Source organism: Poecile atricapillus, chromosome Z (assembly GCF_030490865.1).
Source record: "Poecile atricapillus isolate bPoeAtr1 chromosome Z, bPoeAtr1.hap1, whole genome shotgun sequence".
Taxonomy (NCBI): domain Eukaryota; kingdom Metazoa; phylum Chordata; class Aves; order Passeriformes; family Paridae; genus Poecile; species Poecile atricapillus.
Genome location: NC_081289.1, coordinates 83,692,922 through 83,714,262, shown reverse-complemented (window position 1 = coordinate 83,714,262; position 21,341 = coordinate 83,692,922). Strand labels below are relative to the sequence as shown.

Here is a 21,341-nt window from a genome sequence, read left to right as displayed (position 1 = left end):
GCTGGGATGAAACTGACAGAGGCAAGATAAAGGACATGACTGGAGTGAACCCCCCTGAGGTGGTTTGCCACAATGCTTTTCTCTGTTGGAGAGAAGCAATGGGACATGAAAGAGCAAGTGAGAGGGCTTCTAGATTCTCATCCACTTAAGGCTTTCCTACTGAAACTAAGTAAACTGATGAAAAAACTAATGAAACTGAAACTAAGTTTCCTATTGAAACTAACCTACTGAACCAATTCCACTTAGTTGTCTTGTGATGCTAGTATTGATCTGTGATAGGAGGAGCTGCCCTTTGCTGCATGACCTCTTGAACCTGAAGCAGCTCTAAGGTCAGAGATCCTAGCCCTGGACTGAGAGGGCTCTTCAGAATTAAATGAGGAAGGAACAGCAGCCATGTGGTTTCACTTGCTTTCTTAACTGACTGCCTTCTCCAACCCATACAGCACAGATATACATCTGTGTATATCTATGGAGGTCACTAATATATCAGTCCGCATCTTGGTTTGATGGGATACATAGCTTGTTATTCTTCTGTCCTGTGTAATCTAAGGCTCTTTAATTCTTAACAAGTTTTCAATTTTAGTTCTTTGAGGGAGTCCTGGGAAGACTTTTTTATCCAAAGAATGGTCTTTTTGATGATTGCCTGCTGAGACATAGAAAGTGACCATTTTATAAATTCCTTGCTTGGTTTTATGAGAAAACCTGTCATTATCTGTGTAAATCTTAAGTAACTTTTTTCATACAGTTTCCTATAAAAGATTCTGTGACAACAGGCTGCCAGGGGTTTCTTTTGAACTGTGTTCTAGAATTGATTGAGAAGAGGTTGGGGATATAAGAAAGACAAGAAGATGAATGTGTGAGTTTTTGACTGAGCTAGACAAGAAAACTAATTTGCATATAAATCCTCTTTTCCACAGGTTTTATAATTTCTGTTTCTCACATATCTTATTTGCTGTTAAGATAATTAATATTGAAAACACAGTTTTTACTCTAGTATGAAGCTGTTCATTTAAAGAACGAGAACTAACAAAACTTTCTAAAACATTGTCTGATTTACCTTTGCTAGCAAAGCTTGCTGAAGAATGAGAAAAATCAAGAAGAAATGGTACTTCAGTTCCTTCTGGATCTCTCTAGTCAGTGTGGTGTCTCATTTCCATGTACTGCAAGCGGGACATCTTTTGAGTTAACATCTTCCCTTCATACCGTTCAGGATGATTCAGCTGTGGATGTAAAATCTCTTTGGGATGATGTGAGATTGCATCTTCGACAATTTTTAGTAAATGGACTACAAAGTCAAGAAGAAACAAACAGGAATGCTTTACAACAAATGGAGTTTAAAACTCAGTGTGTACAGCAGCTTTTGTTTCTTTATCCCCAATCGGAAGTCTTAATGAAGTATCAAAATATGCAGAATAAACTGGTTAGTGATCTTCTACAGAACTGTATTTTGTCTAGTTCTGGTGAAACAAATTTTGATAAGGTGGTTAATGGTTACCAAAGTTCTATACCCAGATTGTGCACAATGATAAAAGAGGATTTGTATATATTAAGTGGAACTATTGGTCCATCTTCGTCATTAAAGTTTATTAATGAAACTTACCTGGATACCATCACTGAAGAAATGACAGTTCTTCTTGAAAGACTTTGTGAGCTGCAGTTCAAAGAAAATGCTCTACACATAGTTAAAGCAAACAAGATTTCAAAGAAGCATAGAGGAACAGTTCACACTGTGGGTTAGTAGTCTTATTTTATGTTCTTTGTAGTTAGATATTATTTTAATTATGCTACTTTTTATATATATACACTTGATTATTTTCTGTGAAGAGAGAGACCCAAAATTAGTAATTACAACTTCATGTTTTAAACATATTACTGCAGTTGAATTCTAGACTGTGTCAGGATTGTGGTGCAAAAGTAAGAGAGAGTAACTCATGTAATTTAACAAGACTCTTATAATCCACTGGATAACAGTCATGTCATAGTAATTTTTTTTCAGCCTGTTTTATTGCAGCTGATGAAGTATGTATATACTAGAATAAGCACTATTTAATTATAATTTATTATAATTTAATGATACAAATAATACAATATATAACTATAATAATATAGTTATATAATATATAATAATATTAATAATAACATAACTATTATAAGTTCTTATTATACTCATACTTCTTATACTCTGTAAATATATAAGAATAATATAAAAACTATTTATTTATTTATTTAATTAGATTTAAATAAACATAAACTCTTCAGTCTTCTACTATTTTTTTTTTTCATTTTCAGATATTTAAAGGAGATTATAGGAAAGACTGTACAGTAGTGTGTCCATGAAACAGCTACTGATTCACACATCAGAGCTGTCCCAAAAGATTTCTCTGCAGATTCTAATTCTCAGACTAAGAGGCAAACAAAAAACCCATTTACACTTTCTAGTTTTGTGAAAGTTAAGTTAGAGTTAATACCGCCTGGTCATTTTTTTTTTGTTCCAAGAAATGTCAAGTGGGAAAGGAATCTGTTATTGATGTAGTGTTTCTGTATTTTCTTTTTGCAGTTTTTAAGTCTTGACATGCTAATTTCCAAAGGGAAGAACCAGTGCTTTGGAAAAAATTATACAGAATAAAAACTTCCATAACATAATTGCACAATTGTATGTAATTGCTTTTTCAAAGCAGTGTTTTGAGCATATCTGTTCAGAAGCTGTTTGTTTAAAACATAGTTTTCCATAAAGTGATTTGCAGACAGAAAATATTAAAAGTTTAGGATCATTTGAAAAACATAGAAATAGGAGATCTTTGAATTGTGCAGCATAGTGAAAGAATGAGTGAGGTGATTATTTGTCAGATTTATACAGAAGAAAATTACACACTTCTGAATTTTAAAGTCAGCATATGTGTTAGTGTAAGTGAGCTAAAAATTCCAGTGGAAGAAATGCAAATATAATTTTTCAACAGGAACTGAAATGTGGAGGAATATTGGAACATGTGAAAGACAAGGAAGACATGCAGACAAATAAGTTGAAAGGACGAGAAGTTCAGTGTATATACTAGTGGGATACAGTGTTGGTGGGAAACAATGAAAAGAAGTAGTGTCACAGTACTGTTGAGATATGAAATAACAAGGAATGTGATTTTGAATTAAATAGTGAGATGTGAGTCAGTGAAAGGATTCACTGAGATAAAAAATTACCTGTAGTGAAGAAGCTTGTAATTTAATTTTTCTTTCAGTCTCAGAACAGCTCATGAAGATGTGGAAGTTATCTCCATTTTATGTGGAGGTACTAAAATATAGTTTAAAAGTGATCACAAAAAAATCTGAATTTCTCTCTGAAAAATCATACTTAACTCTGTATTGCAAGACAGAAGAAAACAGTTATTCAATCTATTAATGCAGTACATCCTCTGCTTAATTTTTTTGATACAGGATGTGACTTTGCGTGTTTTTGTGCCAGTACATCTATCAGTACAGATTTCCAGTGCATATTTCTCTTGTATAGTCAAAAATGCAGAGGGAGGTAAAAACAACCAAAGTAAGTCTTAGAACTTACTTGCAACTTTAAAAAATTTTCCACAATTAATTAAAATATAATTTTCTATTTCATAAATGTAAGACCAAATTTTAATTTTTATTGAAAATTCATTAAATGTTGAATTCCAGATGCAGCAGCATAAAATGTGTTTGGAATTTCCGTTCATTTATATAATTTAATTCTCAGGATTACTTTCTTCACAGGGGTTGTCATAGCTGTTTTTTCATGTTATTCTACTTCAGGAAGTTAGTATGGGAAGTAGGTATTGATTTGCCTACTGGTTCTCTACTGTTCCTACTAGTTTTCTGCAGAAAATGGCCCTTACAGATTTCAGGCAGGAAAACCATATGGCGCCAATAGTGAAATCAGAAATCAGAAGGCTAAAACAAAATATGAGATCAGAGTTATGAAGTTTTGAATGTGATTTTATTTTTTTTTTTTTTCCATTTTCTGGACATGTCATAGCCTCTAATTTGGTATTATTCATCAACTCAAGCAAAAATTATCCTTGTATTATTACTAAAACAGCTATTACTGAGTAACTTATTTGTATATGAGTTTGTATGTGAAGAGCCTCTTTTAGAAAGAGATTTCTCTCCTACAAATGCATGAATATACTATATTTGTACCACACTAAGTTATATAAAGACATTTTTTTCCTTTAGGATTAAAATGTTCACAAGGCAATTCATAGTGAAATAACTGTTTGGGAAATATTCTAAGAGGGCTGTAATGGTGGAAAAGTTCTTCATGTCAAGTGACTTTTCCTACTTAGAGGTGTTAAATTCTGGTACTTTGTTGCCCTCCCACAAATTAGAGTGGAAATTTAATTTTTACCTTGATTTAATAGATTACCTTGGCAATGATACCCAGTTTGCCAAGTATCAAAAAAACCTTGTGCATAAATATGGAGGGAAGGACAGAAAGAAAAGGTTTTTTTCTTAGCTGAAAGACAGATGTGTTTCTTATTTTTTGATGTATGTTGCCTCTGCCCTCTGGGAGCCTTCAAACTAGCACATTTCAGAATATCAAAATAATTTAATCTAGGGCATTCAATTGGGACTGTTATCCCGGAGGTGATAGAAGGATTTGTGTTTGCTTAGTCCATCCTCAGGGTAATGTGGTTTTTAGTTGATGTTTGTTGTGGGGTTTTTTTATAAGAACTGTGGTAATTGATCCTACTATACAGCATAGGAAAAAAAATAACAGAAAATAATAAAGGAGTGCTCAGAAAACTTTCTGTAGACAACCTATTTCTTTTGGTAAAATAGAAATAGTCTAAAACAGGCTTTAACAGAGTTATCTTTAAAATACTCCATATGTAATAATCTCCTTGTGAAGTAAGGAATTAACATTTTTCTTTTCATTCTGTATTAAAGCAGTTATTTGTGAAGTAATATAAAAAGATTGTTTCCATTTTTCAGTACCTAGTAACTGTGTGGCTTGACAGAGAAGCTGTCAAAATGGCATGTGAAAAGAAGCAAATTTTTGGAACTCAGCATCTTCAGTTGCCAGCTCTAGTGGAGGCAGGTGGTTTTATGTTACTACTTGATCCTCTTACCTGTTAGATCTTGTGCCTCTTACTACCTTTAACAGTGAAGGATTAAGCCTATAGTATTTGGGGTCTTATTGTAGGAGGTTTATATATGGCATGAATTATAATTTCTCTGTGTACTTTCAGAACAAAATCAGTGTTTCCAGCTTGCTAGAATGATATGCAAGGAATATTTCCCAACACACTACTTCAGGTTTTTTTGGTTATTAATGGGATTCTGTTGTTTCAGACTTTCTATCATATTAATAATTTGCATCTTTCAAAAGTTTATGTAGTGTTGTGGTATTTAAAAGTATAAGAAAAATATCTGTATGAAAAGTATCCATACTTAGCATGGAAAGAATCGCAGCTGGTTTTTAGGTTGTCTCATGATTTTTTGCTTTGATTTCCAGTGCGGTATTTCTCAGAAATTATTTGTTCTATATCTGTCTGTGTATTGTAGTTTTACCTTTTACACCTTTTTTGTGTTCCTTTGTTTTGCAAAAATGTTAAGCTAGTTTAATCAGGCATGATTAACCCATATTAATAATAATAATTTGTTATCTGTTAGATAAAGAAACAGCTACTCTTACAGGTGATAAGACATCTGCCAAGGAAACTTAAACCTCATTGAATTATGAACAGTTTATGTGTTAGTGGAAGGTTTTCTTTGGCTTTATTTATATAGTTTTTGTAAATAAACAGAGTAAAAATACTTGTGTAGACTAATCTGCTGGTTTTTTAAATTTTCTGTGGCTAAAATGAAACAGAGATCAGAGTTTAAATTTTATTTTTTTCTGATATATTAAAATTGATTTGCTTAATATTTTTAAATGTCACAAACTTTCCAGAGACTCTTAAACATTTAAAATCATAACTGAACTCTGTTTTTAAAATCTGAGGCAATAGATACTGTGTTTCTAAATATCAGTAGTTCATTATTTTTAAGAAAAATATTATTGCAGAATGGAGGTAAACTAAAATGATGCTGATTTGACTAAGCACATTTTTACCTATAAAATAATTAAAATACCTTCAGAGATGTACTTTGATATTAATGTATTACACTTTTATTCCAGTATATATCCTTTTAGTTAAATGTCCAGCAGGCTTTGTTTCTCTTCTCTTTCTTCAGATTATAACCAACATCCATTCTATTATAAAGATATATTTAAATGAAAATTGTGATTTAAATTCTATTTTAAATCTATTATCTTTAAATGTTTATGCATTTCTACAGAATATTGTGTTTGTGGAACACCTAAAATTAATATTGCATATAGATAATCTTGAATAGAAGGATTTAGTACCATTTATACAAGCCGCATTTGTGCAGTGGAGTTGGGAGCAAGAACAGAAACAAGCTCTGGAGTAACTTGTTGAAGTGAAGACAACTTTGGGATGTTAAATTAAAGTACTTTGTAAGAAAAATCTATTTTCATCTTACTTATACTTACATATTCCCAGCAATTTCCTGAGGAGCTAACTTGAGATACAAGTTTTGGGTTTTGCACATTTAACTTAAATTTGACTTCTCTACTGTGTTTAAGTGCATATGGTTTTATTCCCCCTAGTTTATAATTTCCTCTTTTTGAAATTAAGGGCTTTGGTTTCAGACTTGCTTTTATCCTTCTGTATAATTTACACTTGCTTGGTTTGAAGTCTCAATACCCACCATTATGACCTACAACCAATCTTCTATGTTTTTGTCTTTTCTATCAAAAATATACCTAAAATAGTATTAATACTTGTGGGTTTAGTGACTACATGATTAAAAATACCCCAGCTATTCACATCTGGGAATACTTTCGGCTCAATAACCTGAGTGTAATTCATCTCCCATTTAAATGTGGAAATTAAAGAGTTCCAAATTTGGATTAATGCAATTAATATTTACATCTTTGCAATTTGTTTTTATTTTTCTGTACAGATAACAGTTTATTGCAGATAATTTACAATATTTGTGCTTGTAAAACAGTTGGTTTTCCAGCATGTTTCCTTGCATAGTCCACTTTCTGGTTTTTTACAAGTATGAAAGAGGATGAAAGAGGAACGTGCTTTAGTCACTTGACTTGCTACTGTTCAGTCCTGAAAGTCCTTCTGCATCTTTCTAAAGTGCTGGGAAGACATGCAATACAAAGTAGTCCATATGGATTACAGATGATAATATCCAGTATGACATCCTGCTTCTTCAAGGATTCAAAATTCTATTGTACAAATCCTTGGACCGGTACAAGCAAGCTTTCCATTAAATGTGTTATATGTTCCTAAGGGCCAAATGTTTAGAATTACAAAGTTTTAGAATTTAATTATGGAAGTTGTTTGAAGATTACTTTTTCCATAAATTTAAACTCTAGGGTATTTGAAGACCCATATAATTACTGTAGTGACCTTTAGACATTATAAAGATAACAATAAAGAGGTAGCTCCATCCTCCTTGCTTCCTTACGTGTCCCTCTTTTTGTTTCTTCTTACTGCAGGAAACCCGCAATAACCTGCTTGTCCCCTCCTGTGGACGTGCTGGTTTTGTTTCTGTTTGTCCATGACCAGCAGCTTCTTTATGTACTTCCATTATATTGCTGCCTGCTTGGCATTTCCTTCTGTCTTATATTTCTGATCTCTCTGTCCCCTTACAGAGTGCCTAGCAACATAACTTCCGTAGGAACACAGCTTTAGGAACCTATTTAAAACAAGGTACAAAAAGAATGGTACCTGTATTGCCACTACTGACCCCTTGAGCTTCTCTGCACATATATTCACAGAACTGTAAGGTGGAAGGGACCTGAAAGATCATCTACTTCCGACTCCTGTGTCATGGGCAGGAACACCTTCTAAATCAGGCTGCTCAAAGTATCATCCAACCTGCCCTTGAACACTTCAGGGGATGGGACATCCACAACTTCTCTGGGCAGCCTATGCCAGTGCCTCAGCACCCTCCTAATCAAGAATTTCATACTAACATCTAATCTAAAGCTACCCTCTTTCAATCTGAAGCCATTTTGCCTTGTCCTATCACTCCTTCCCCTAGTCTCCATTGCTCCTGTACCCCCTTTAGGTACTGGAGAGGGCTCTGATGTCTCCCTGGAGCCTTTTCCGTGCTGAACAACCTCAACACTCTCCGTCTGTCTTCAAATACCGTGAGATATGGAACAATCTTCTCCCTACCTTACACAGGTGAAGTAAAAAACCATGTGGTTTCCATCCATGAAAGACAGGGAAGTAATAGGTATCAAGTAAAACTATAGCACTTCTTTCTTACGCATACATAACTATCACAGAATATATGATGATAGCATGACAACAGCAAAAATGTTACTACACAACGATTGAGTAAAAATGCAGACACAATCATTAGTTGTTTTGCTTTCTATATACCAGAGATTGATAATTTTTTATTGTGAACCAGTCAACATTAAGATATGCAATAGGTTTTTCACCTCTTTAAAATAATGGAACAAATAGTGTTGATGAAATTTACAAATACCAAGTTGAAATTGAAAACCAGTGGATATACAGATATGATACAGATTTTTGCAGTTTTCTGTCTTCCTTGGAAAACCTATAAAACTTTGACAGGCATAACAAGATCCCATTACTCAGGGGAAACAAAATAAATATCCATAAATTTAATATAGGAATTAATATGTTTTATAGCTTCTTTGTCACATATTACTTATTTCTTATCCTTGCAAGTATTGTGTTTGATTTCTTCAGCACAACTATATTAAATGAAAATATGAATAGTAATGAGGAGAAAATAAAACCACCTGTTTGAACGTGTGGAGTTAAGTTTTAATAAAATGGAAGTACACTCTTAAAGGCCATATGAACATAATATCCATAAGACCACAAATGTGTTTCTATTGCGAGAATGACATTTTCATAAAGATTACAAAAGCATTAAGCTTGTTACTTTTTAAGTGTATGGTAGGGTGAAAGATAACAGTATTTAAGTTACTGAAATGTCAGGTGAACATTCAGTTGCAAAGTGGGTAGTGGGTAGTGTGCCTACTACCAGAGAAGACCTTCTTCTTTTAGAGTAGTTGCTAGAAATTGCTTATTAAGCCCAGATTATGAAGATGGGCAGTGAAATCTCCTTACTTTGCCATATTGAAAATATGCCTATTACAGAATTCTATTATCTTGTTATTTACATATTAATTTCTTTTTTCAAATTATTTCTATTTTAAACATTAAATTATTGATGATATCTTGGTTTGTATTTTTTAAGACTGTTGTGTCCTAATGAAGTTCTTCCACTTCATCTTTTTAAACCTGAATTCAAATCTATTTTCACAATTCTGCAGAGCTTGAAAAGTACATGGTTTCATTCTTGGTAGTATTTTTTTTCAAAATGCTTTCGCAATTAACAGACATCAGCTAATTACTTTCCTTTGTGTTGTCACAACATACCTGCATTTTCTTCCTCAGAATGAAGAGAACATTTAACCCACTGTGCTCTAATCATTGCACTCTCCTCCCAAGTGGGAGGAAAACTGATTTGCTCTATAGTCTGATATTTTGTGAATGTTCAGAAGTCAATTTGACATTTATAGACTGTAGTTTTCTCTTTAATAATAAAGTGACAAAATCTGAGGGACAATTACAGTGAAGGTCTCTCTGACTTCAGAATAGGGGCTTGCATGAAGAAAACTGTGCAGGACTGTGGCAGATTAAAGAACACTTCAAAAATGTCTTTAAAATAATGATCCTGTAGAATTGATTCAAAGACAGTTGTTACAGGAGTCTTTTCAATATATGCATCTACCATCATTAATCACAAGTTAATAAGATGGTCTTAACTGATTTTTGTCAAGACAGTGAACCTTCTGTCCTAAAAATTATGCAGTAAAACATCAAAATTATTTTAGTCACAATAGTTTGTTTTGGAAAATAATATAGGTGGTTAAATTAGCAGGGAGTGGTATGCCCACAAGATGGTTGTAGGATGCTAAATTAGAATGTTTATGTCCTTTTCACTGAGGCTTAGTCTTACAATTTTTAAAAACCTCTCTATCTTCAATCAATATCAAATTTGATCTCTATCTTCAATGTATCTACTGAGGTTTTGAAAGACAGAGCTTTCACAGTCATTTTATGGGACTTTTCACTACATTTACTGAGCAGAGCAAGGCCATGGATATATTCTGGTCTATCTGACCTAAAGAGAATAAAAGTAGTTAAAACCCAGTCCAAGTTCTTAATTAGAAATCTAGCACATAGTGCCCATTAATATTGTGGACTGTCTGAAATTAGATCAATTACTGGTCTCAGGTTTTCCAGAAGAATTTACTTTGCCTTAGTAGATTCACACACTGATCATCCTCTGGCTACGAAACAGATCTTTGTACTTTAGCACAAGGGACAGTGTACTTATTTTCTGTGCATGTGCTGGGAAATTCCAGCAATTTCTGTAACACAGAAATTACATCTTCTGTTACGCCCCGTATTGTCAGCTCACGCATGAAGAAGTGCTGGTGTAATCTCAGCTCAGTGAGTGGGAACTTGTATCTTTACTCACACATGATTAATCATTCTTTTGTATATTAGTCTTTCTACAAAATATTTGTTTAAAAATTATTAATTTTGAAACATTTCTCTTGAAGTTTTTAAATATCAGCGTCAGCCCTCTTTTCTGTCTGCCTATATTTATTTTTGACGCTTATATTCCTTGGAAAAGTAATCATGAGAACTCTGTGGTGACTTTGCTAAACTAGAATTTTGAAATACAAAGGCATGGGAAGCAAAAATAAGAGTATTGGCTCCAGCTGTATCTTTTTATCTTATTTGAACAAATTAGAACTGGCTTTCTTATATCTTGGACTATGAGAAGTGGAAGTGACAGAGGTACATAAATCTATTTTTAAGGAAATATGTAGTATCTAATATCACACATAATCCTTCCCACAGAAAGGAATGATCTACACATTGTTGAAATTACTGATTGGTTGAAGGTTCCTAACAATCTAAATTGAGTAGAGTAGTTCTGATGTAATGAACCAATCTGTGAGAGACCCAGCCTCTGTGAATGCATTGAAATTCAGCTGGCAGACATTTTTGCTTTTGCAGGCATTAAAGAAATGTAAGCCAGATTAAAATAAATATGTTGATTACTTGTTTTCATATACACATTAGAACTGTCTTTTATCAGCCAAGTGTTATAAAATGGTTTGCAGGGAAACACATGCAAGTCCTATCAAAGTTAGAATTCATGAGGTTTGACAGACCTGGCAGTCCTTAATTTCTTTCAGTAATGACTGAGGAACATCAACTTTTCGAGTTCTTCAAGGACTCCAATTTCACTGTAGGTGCTATTTGCAGTTATTTTCAGCAGGCTTTCTTAGTTTTTATGCTCTTAAATCATTCTACTTTGGTGTTTTCTGTGTGTGAGTGTGAAGACTTCATAGAATGTGATAACTCCCTCAGCCCACAGTGTAGGCAAGAAAAATAAAAAAATATGTCTGGAATCAGTTTATGTCATTCGCAAGGCCAAAATATTGTTTCAGATCTCTGAGAAATATTACTAAAAGCATCATTTTGTCATAGGATAATTCTTGCAGTTTTCAAAAAGAAGTTATTAATTGTGGAATAGCACCTGAAAACCCACTCTTAACTGCAGCTATTATCTATCTACACGTTTTAATGTCATTTTAGTTGAAGGAATGTTTAGAAAATGTCTGCTGTTTGAATATTTTGGTAATTATTAAAAAAATTTTGGATGTTAAATTCCTTAAATGGACCAGTCAGTTAATTAGTTCTAATTCAGGAACTAAGTAATTCATTTACATTTGAATTGTTTTGTGTCACTGTCTATCAGGAATTGAAGTGTATGATACGAACATCTTGTAATTTATTAGAGGCTATGCATGCTTTTGAGAATTAAGGAGGAGGTTGAGTCTGGTTTCAGAGCAAACTGACATAGGTATCTGTGCATAAAGTAATTTTCTTGAACATGACTACAAAGCACTTCATCCTCAGAGTGCATCTGGAAGTCTCTTTAGTTCCTCAGGGTAGTAAAGGAGATGTACGCTGTCAAGGGGTCAGATTTGTGAGATCATTTGTTTAAGATGACAACATAAATTTGTAGTCAGAGTGTGCTTTATCTTCTTGTTCTCCATCCTATGTTTCCAGCATTGGTCTATCCTTTTGTTTATCAGATGGTCAGTAAACACAATTTACAATTAAATATTTCATATTGGCGGTCATACCCATGCAATGTTGACAAAGGACTTGAGCATTTGGTTGCAAACATCTAGCAACCTGACATGGAGTCAACCTTCACTATGAGGTCAAAACTGATCTCATTTTACTGGGAAGACATTATGGAGCAGATTTAAATAAATTTTAATCAATAAAATAATTAAATTTAAAAAAATTAAAATTAATCAATTTAAATTTTAATCAGTTGCATGTGTAGCGAATCCTTTCAAAAAATTAGTTTAGTTTTCACTGAGGTTGTTTAATAGCTGGCAGTGACAGCGCTGTGACAGACACTCTCCATAAATATATGCAAATTTATGCATGCTTATCATGTTTATACATAAGTTGAGATCCCTTACTTCACTGCATTTTTTTGCCACATGCACAGTATGAATGTATAGTATAAGCATTTATGAAGGTCATGCAGTAATGGAGATGTCTAATGAAATGTTTACCAATTTTAGATCTGTGACTTTTTTTTTTTTTAAAGGGACAAAAAATGCCAGTGTGTACTTTCTTTGTGAAGGCTGCTTTACCAGATTATCCCAGAACTCCTGGGTGTCACTGCACCTAGCAGGGAGCTGCAAAGCGAGACAGGTGTTTAAAAAACCTTAACCACTCACATAACAGTTTACATCACTAATAGTTCTTTCTAGCTCTGTCAGTTTCAATCAGCAAAGAGCACAGGTGATCAGTATATCTGATAAACTTGTCAATGCCTTTTTAAAGCAGGATTCTCCAATCTATTCTATTCAACTCTACTCTGTCCTTTCCTTTTTCACCATTTCAAGTAGAATCTTGATAAGACAGAGATACCAGCAGCTGTGTATAGCTAACTCAGGCTACAACTAATTTGTGCAGAAAAAAATTAAATCAGGAGGTAAATTATTTCATGATTGCTCATTCCCAACAGAGTTGGGCATCATTCTGAAGAAAATATCAAATAATTGGTTTCAGACTATGTCAGACACATGCAATTCCCTTCTCTAATGGCTATGTGAGGTAGGACTAGGCCTCAGGGGTCACCAAAGAACTGAAAATAGCTTAGTGCCAGGCGCAGCAATAGAGAGACAGAGCACATAGGAAATGAAGTGGCAATAAATGCAATCTATAGGGGAAATGTGCTTCACTTGGAATTTAATGTATTGGCTTAGAATCTGGCAGTAAGCCATGCAACAATTGTTTACATTTCTGTCAGCATCTGCATCTGTTCTGCTTTGTAAATGGCACTTATCTTTGAGTGAGTAAATGGTGGAATCAATAACAACTGTTAAGGGATTTCCTTTTTTTTTTCATATTCCATAAAAAATTCACGCTACAAACAATGTAGCCTGAGATTAATAAGAAACAGACATTAACAGGGTCAAAGGGATTTGTTTAGGAACATTTTATAGCTTCTTGGATTTGCAGTAATTGTATCCATGTGACTTGAATGTATCTTGTAACATATCCAAATTAAACTGTTAAAAAAATGCTAGCTTGCAGTAATGAAGATGATTTTTTATAATTATCATAAGTACTGTGTATAGAAAACTGCTGGCACTGTTTGTAATAATTTAGTTCTGTGTAATACCGTGTATTACATCTGCTATACAGAAATACGAAGTTGCTTTTTACAGTATAAGCAAATTAGCAATTATATCCAGCAATACCAATTATTTAAACCTAGCAGTTGCATTAAAAATTGTATACCAACACGCAGTTTGAGAAAACTGTGAGCAGATGTCCATAAAAATGGAATATATCTTTGCTAAATGCAAATGAAATAATAATATAACATATATACAAGCTCTGTTTAGGAGATAGTGGGCAGATGAATGCTGTCATAAATGCAAGATTGTTATAATAGTTATAGCATCACTTAAAAGTTAATATCACTGAGACCTGAGGAACACATTATTGTTAATGGAATTTATATATGTAACTCCCTGTGCATGACTTTGAAAATTTACCTCTTGGAATACCCCTATACACAGTGATTGTCAGCAGCTGAGTTTGTTTTGCTTTATTAGGCTATTTCTTTTTGGATTTAGCAAAATGGTAATTCCATTTATTATGTATGCAGCTTGTAGTTAGATTTTAAATTTAATATTGCACTTCCCATTTTTTTATTTTCTTCCTTACATGGCTTTATTGAATGAAATCCCTGACATTGCCTACTTGTGTCTGTAGTAGAACCTTATTGTAGATCTATCTTACAGGAAATCAAGCCTTAGAAATGGGGACAGATGAATGATATTTAATGTATTGTGTATTGGGAAGGTATTTTATAATATAATTGTTTAAGTGGGTTTTAGACGCTTGGTTCCTGCTGAGGGAGAAATCCCCACTGTAATCACTGAAGAAAACAGTCATCAGGTTGCTTTCCAAGGATTCCACCATGAGTCTCAGAAGCAGTTTAGCCATGTGGCTCTGTAAAGTGAGTAGTAAAGGCTAATTAATCTGAGAGCAACACTGTCATAATGTAGTTATTCTTTAACATTCAGAGCCAGCTCACCTCTGATGCACATATTTGTGCCATACTTTACTGTGTCACATGCCTGGATGAGTTGAAATTATTGGAATTAGGCACTCAGTTTTTGAGATGTGAATTCAGAATTCTTTAAAACATTTGAGGTAATATGCACATTAAAAAAAAAATAATAGAAAGAGAAAATAGTAATAAAAGTTACATTTAGCTTATGGATCTCATTCATATATGTTTTCTTAGACCTTCTGAGAGTTTAAGTGCCTCCAGGCTATAACCAAGGGAATTGGAACACATTTTTTTAATGGTTTCAATAGCTACCGCTTTGAGGAAAGTATCACTTTTGAAACTCGGTATAAAATCACAAGTTAGCAAATATATACAGGTCATCTAGATCTAGCTCAGTCTTATTCCTCATGTGTCTTCCTTTTCAGAGATGAGGGAAAATCTTTAAAAGTGCTAAAATAAAGGCAGATACCTTGCTACTGAATGTAAGTACTTAGGAGAAGGTCAGGTACAATAATCAAGTACTTTAGAAAATGCCTTTCACTTTATGTTGCTTGAAAAATGCTTTAATTAATTTATTAGCTGTCTTAGAATTCATATGGGCACCTCTCAACTTCATCACTGGTGAAGTGAAATTCTATACCATCTGTCGAGCTAGATCCAGCCAAATGGTCTTTGGTAAACTGGACAGCATTATTCTTCGACAAGGATAGCATGTCCTTCAGATCTTAGGAAAATTTCTTCTGCTTCAATGCACTCTGCTAAGATGAAAGGCCAAACCTGAAAATAGTACCCCTGGTTTCTCCAATGTTGTATAACTGCATCAGCTGCCTTGGCACCAGTGCAGAAACCTTGCACAAATTGATAGACATACAGTATTAGTTTTACTTGGGCCTTCTTTTTCTATAAGAAAAGCTTCCTATGAGTAACCTTGTTTGCGTTGACGGACTTCTGGTCCATTTTTTCATAGTTGGGTTAGTAAATCAGCATGCCTGAAGAAATGAAATAGAAATGAATGAAATTAAATTAAATGAAATATTCTTTAGGTCCCCTCTGCCTCTATATGGTATGAACTCAAGTGTACAGACTATCTAAGTGTAGAGATGTTTGTTGCAGGAAAGTTCTGAGCTTATTCCTTTGCTTCATTCCAGTTTTGTGTAATGAACCATCAAGATTTATTTACTGGCTACAGATACTGGCAGTGCTGGTTCAAGTTAATTCAAGTAATTTTTTTGTCTTCTCCTTCCTATCCCCAAGAAAGAACTGCAGTCTAGATATCAGAAACCTCAAGCACTCTTTCTTTTTTCCTCTTAGCAAAATAGTTGTACTGTCCTCTGTGAGGCAGGAAGACAGTTTGCCAGTTTTTCTGAGGTTTTTGTCTGAAAACTCAAGTTCTTTAAGAGCTATGCAACTTTCTGTTGCATAGTTTTCTGTGCACTAATGAGCCTGAAGGCCCTGACCGCTCTTTTCAGGGACCTACACCGCAGCCTGCCCAGGAGATAGATTTCTGCTGCACCTGGGTTCTAAGTCCCTGCTTGAACTACGTCACACATGTCCTGATGTTCATCTCCCCCAGAGCTGTGGACCCCATTGATTCAATTTTCCTGCCTTGAGCTTGAACCTGCCTTATCACCATGATTCCACTGAGTGTTCTCTGAACTGTTCGTGACTTGTGGTTACCTTCACCAGACCAGATCCAGATTTAAAAGGGTGAATTAGCTTCCTGACTCCACCTCAGGTTTGTGTGATCACCATGAACTTGGCTGGTGATCTGGATTCGTGGTTGAAACCTATCATCTCAGGATCTGCCTTGCTTAGGATGGGGGCCTGGCTGGCAAGGAGCCTGTCCTGCTCGCTGTATTACCATCCTTGACTCCCTGTTCCTCAACTAGCAGCCGGACTTCAGTGGTCCCTGACACTGTGCTTGGCTTAAATATTTTCTGTTGTAGTTAAAGATAGCTCATTTTCCTGACTTAGGATATTTCTGCTAGCAGATTCGGCTGCCAGAGCAGTTTAGGAATCATCAGCATAGGTATTGGTTTTGTACAGCAATGTTGGTATGGTTCTTGTTTTGCAGAGATGGAAGCCTGGGGCTATGTTCAGGAGCTCAGAACCTTTTCTTACTCCTCTGTGTTTGTTTAGGTTCTGATCTCAAATTTTTTTGAGCAGTATTTGCAAAATCATCTTATGGGCACATTGACAAAGGCTGTAGAATGCAGTTTACCTCACCATTGCCTCAGTACCAGCCTTTCTGTCCCTTTTCAGAAATTCTCTCTAGGTATTCCTTCAGTAGGAAGCTGACATAACCTGTTTTTAGGAGGTTCTATAGAGATCTTGTTGATGTTTGTCTGTATCCAAAGATCCTGATGCAGCTATGTCCTTGTACAAGGACTACATGAATTAAAGTCAGACATGAAGAAAAAAAATCAAATTAAAAAAAAAAAATCAAATTTAGAAGAATGATAGTAGTAAATTGCGGGTGGTTCAGGAAGGAAGTTGGTTTGTATCATGTAACTTTCTCCATTACCTTCCTATCCTGCAGTTAGACTAAAATGCCATTGCTTAATTGATTTGTGGCTGGCTGAGATCACCTTCATGGGCTTTCAGCCACCCTTTGTATGTTCCTCTGTGCATTGGGTAGGATTCTAACAACAATTTCAGATCATTTTTATCATGGAGGGGTGCTTCTCTTGCTGTACGGTGTCACCTGGATAAATGAGTTATATTGGTTTTCTGACCTAACAGTAAGTCATGATCCAGTAACATTTTCAGAGTAAGCATACTCCACTCTGTGAATATGGCTGATTTTCCTCCGAACAGGTTGATGTCACTGAGGTTTGATTGAACATATATCACAGTCCTCATGGCTCTTTTCCATCTGTTCTCTTCATGACAACACACATGTTCTCTTCATGACAATCTTCTACAAGATAACCTGTTTTGAGATGTTCTTTATGTTATTGCATTGGCTGCTTACCTCTTGGCTGTTTCACAGTTCTTAAAGGTTTCTTTCCGGTGGTTGTCCAATCAGAGCAATGTCAAAAAGGAAGTGCTTTTTCATTCTACTCTGCTAAAAAATGAACAGTGAGGTGCTTGTTCAAGATTGCTGGTCGGTGGTCTTCAAAATTAAATGCGTTCAGTATTTTAAACCTAATGATCTGGAGGTATATATGGCCTTTCAGTCACACTTTGGATACTTGGGTGTGTGCACACTACTTGAACATCAAGCACTAAATAAATGAGTTGTCATTTCTGAGAAACAATATAACAGAAATATGTTCTGAATGATCATTAAAAGTCAAAGTTTTTACTTTTTTGGGGCTTGATAATGTATTCCAAAAATAGCATTACTGTGTTATACCTTTGTCTTTTATGTCAACTTTCTTTCAGTCTAATAAGGACAATATCATTTGAGGCAATCAAATAAGTGGATTGATCCCTTGTTCCTCAATAGATGGGGCAGAAGCATCAAGGTTTTCAAATTATAGGAGATAGAACTAATGTTCTGTACATTTTCGTGATGTGTTTTGTGTTTCTTACACTGCAGACTCAGGCAGTCTTTTCATATCAGTTAAACTCAGATTATATTCTCTAGTTTTCAGGTAAGGAGTAAAATCCTCTGAATAGCAGAGTGATTTTTTTGTGGGTTTAAGACTTAAAATTCGAAATCCAGTGATAGATTTGTTATTTACTCATTATTCAGAGAGGACTGACTCCAACACAGGCAGTTATGCATAACTCTTTTGACATTCTTAGAAATGCGAGGGACTAACATGAATACAAACTTTTTGGAACTTTGAGGAAATTCAGATGTGTATGCAAAACCTGCTGTCCAGTCTCTAAGGCTGCAAAACTGGAATAGTAAATTACAGAATTAGTATTCAGAGTTCAACTCTGCTGCTTAGATCTCTGTCTAAAAGTGATTTGTAAATGCCTAAAAAAATATTTAGAAATTTTGAGGGAGAAGGAAGGTACAAAGTACTTAAAATTTGCAAAGGTAAGAAATATTTGACACATAAAAGTTCATTTCAATCAATTTCTTTTTGTTTTCGTCTTTCAGAGATTATCTTTCAAACCACTCTGGCTCTCCCTCTGACACTTTCTAGATGAACAGTTCTGCTGATGTTACATCTGCAACAGAACCGCATAGGAACATCGTATCAGTTCACCACAATTTCCATAGAAGTGCAAATTTGTTACATTTAAAGACATTATAAAATTAAAGTACTTAAACCCATGTGGTTTGGTAATACTGGATTGGAAACGTCTCACAGTCGTTTATAGTCTGACTGCACTGAAATCAGAGTTCCCTGGTTGATGTGACATGATTATATGTTATGAGTGCATGTGTTAACCTTTCAAAATAAAATGTTCGGTTTCTTCTTTTAAATACCAAATGCTTATAGTTATAATACTTGCTGATATTTGCTCACTGACAGACTCACTTGTTTTCAAACCCCACATATTTAAAGTTGCGGAGTGTTAGATTGATGTTTCTTTCACTCAAATGTCATATTCATCAACTGTATTGTGCTAGCAGATTGTTAAACAGACAAGGTGACTTGCAGAGTGACAAGTGATGTGATGTCCCAAACCATTAAAATACAGTAATGATGTGTTTTTTTCCCTTTCGGCTTTTGCAACACGGTGGGTTTTCTGTAAAACACAGGTGAGAACATTTCTGAGTAGATCCATTGCGTGGAAAAAAATCCTAGTTTAATGAATGACAAAATCTGGAATTCAATTGGAACCTCACAGATAATTGAGAAGTGCTGAAGACTTAAGAAAAAATAGTGTAACAGTATTTTATAATGAGAAAAAGATACATTATGTTATAAGAAAAATTAAATTGCTTGATATATTATACTGTCTTACATAATCAGTTTTGCAGGATCTTTTTTTTTTTTTTTTTCAGTTATAATAAAAGCTGTTTTATAATTTTACTTGAATAGCCTCCCAGGAATACCACAGGAAAGGACGGAACTTCTGCTTAACCTTGTATCAGCTCAAATGTCTTTCTCAACTTATCAAACTCTTTTTATTAATGGAGGAAAAAATTGAGGAGCTCTCCACGGAAATTCTGTTGCTGCCTTCATTTACAGAGAGGAATAAGAATGTTCAAGGTAATGAATGATTGTCCTGATTTATTGGTTTACTTTGTGCAAAAGAATAATATTATACTATTTTCAACATTAATTACCTAATTTATGTCATCATATTTTTCAAATAAATATGTTACCATATCCAATGAAAAAGCTTTTGAAATGTGCAGATTTACATTTGAGCAGAATGACTTATAGCAAAGAACTGATTACTGTGTGTAGAGATGTGATGCACTAACTGTAGGTATTGATGGAGCACCATGATGAAAAACTATCAAACACTGTAACAAGATATCTCCTACTAGATTCTCTATAAAATCCTGTGTGTCACATAGGACACAACAACAATACTTGGAGTCTGAATTCTTTGAAATTGACTTTTTCTGAAATTGTCCTTGAAAGCTGTCTTTTTCAAGAGATAAGAGCACTGACTTTAATATGAGCTTAGTTGATCTTAGTCTACATGCTTAAGGATATAGTCCTTGTTTTAACCTGTATTTCTCATACTTTCTCATATGTACTATGTTTACTAGCATGCCTATCCCATTGGCCTCAGCGGTTGTGTTACAGAAAGAGGCTCTGCATCAGTAAAATGATGAAGTCTCAGGTTTGCATTTGGTATAGGTTTCAAGCTCACTCTTTTTTTTTATCTAATTGTATTCAGGAGAACCTGGTATCGTGGAAATTCAAATGAATAACACCTTCCAGGAATATGCTCATTCTTCTACTCTGCTGCTTCTGCCAGTAGAGACTCCAAGTCATGAGAGAGAAGTGGTTTCAAGAGCTTTGATTCTATTGCAGGAAAAGATCAGACCAGAAATCAGGCCAGGCTGCTCAGGGGGAAAGGATTGGTGATGTTAAATGTTCACCATCTCTATAGTCAAGCTGCAGGCTGAGGAGAAAGGTGTTTTGGGAATGATGTAGTCTCAAAATAGTAAATTGATGAAAATAAAAATATTAAGTAAGAGTTCCAAGGCACACATTTTGTTGATGTATTCTTCACCTGTAATATTGACACTCCAAAATAAAGAAATACAGGTTAATCTATATATTTTTAGGATATACATCAAAGCTAATAAAATGTACATTCAAATTCCATTTTTGCTACTAACTTCAATGTATTTCTGCCTCCTTTAGTCACTCAGTTTTACTAATTCTCAAGAAATGTTAAACTATTATAAATTATGATTTATGTTTTATGGCCTTGAATCTACAAAGAGGTGTTAGAATAAACTTGTGGACTTTTCTGTGTGTGTTGGACAGGGTATACATTCAGTAAGGGCAATGGTAAATGTACTTTTTACTACTGTATTATGTGATAAAGTGTAAAAAAAATTCAAAGAGTCTTGAATAGGGAAATTTATTTGATATTTATGTGACTATTATAAGGCATGTTGTCTCCAGCAATTCAGAGACCTTAAAGATTTCAACATTAGCAAGAAATATTTTGCATTTTAGGAAATAAAAATTGTCCTGATGGCTTTTTTCCAAGATTAATTC

General features: G+C 34.3%; 1 protein-coding gene across 2 annotated transcripts in view; it reads left to right on the top strand.

Annotated features, from left to right (window-relative positions):
* The window catches only part of KIAA0825 (KIAA0825 ortholog), a 251,384-nt gene that overhangs the window by 51,134 nt on the left and 178,909 nt on the right, over positions 1-21,341 (top strand). The window contains exons 6-7 of one of the 2 annotated variants that reach the window (XM_058865079.1): positions 1,067-1,733; positions 19,692-19,862. In XM_058865079.1, coding sequence (XP_058721062.1) covers positions 1,067-1,733; positions 19,692-19,862 — 838 coding nt within the window. Of the gene's footprint in view, positions 1-1,066; positions 1,739-19,691; positions 19,863-21,341 lie in introns of those variants that run through there. The other variant, XM_058865081.1, reaches the window with a different exon arrangement.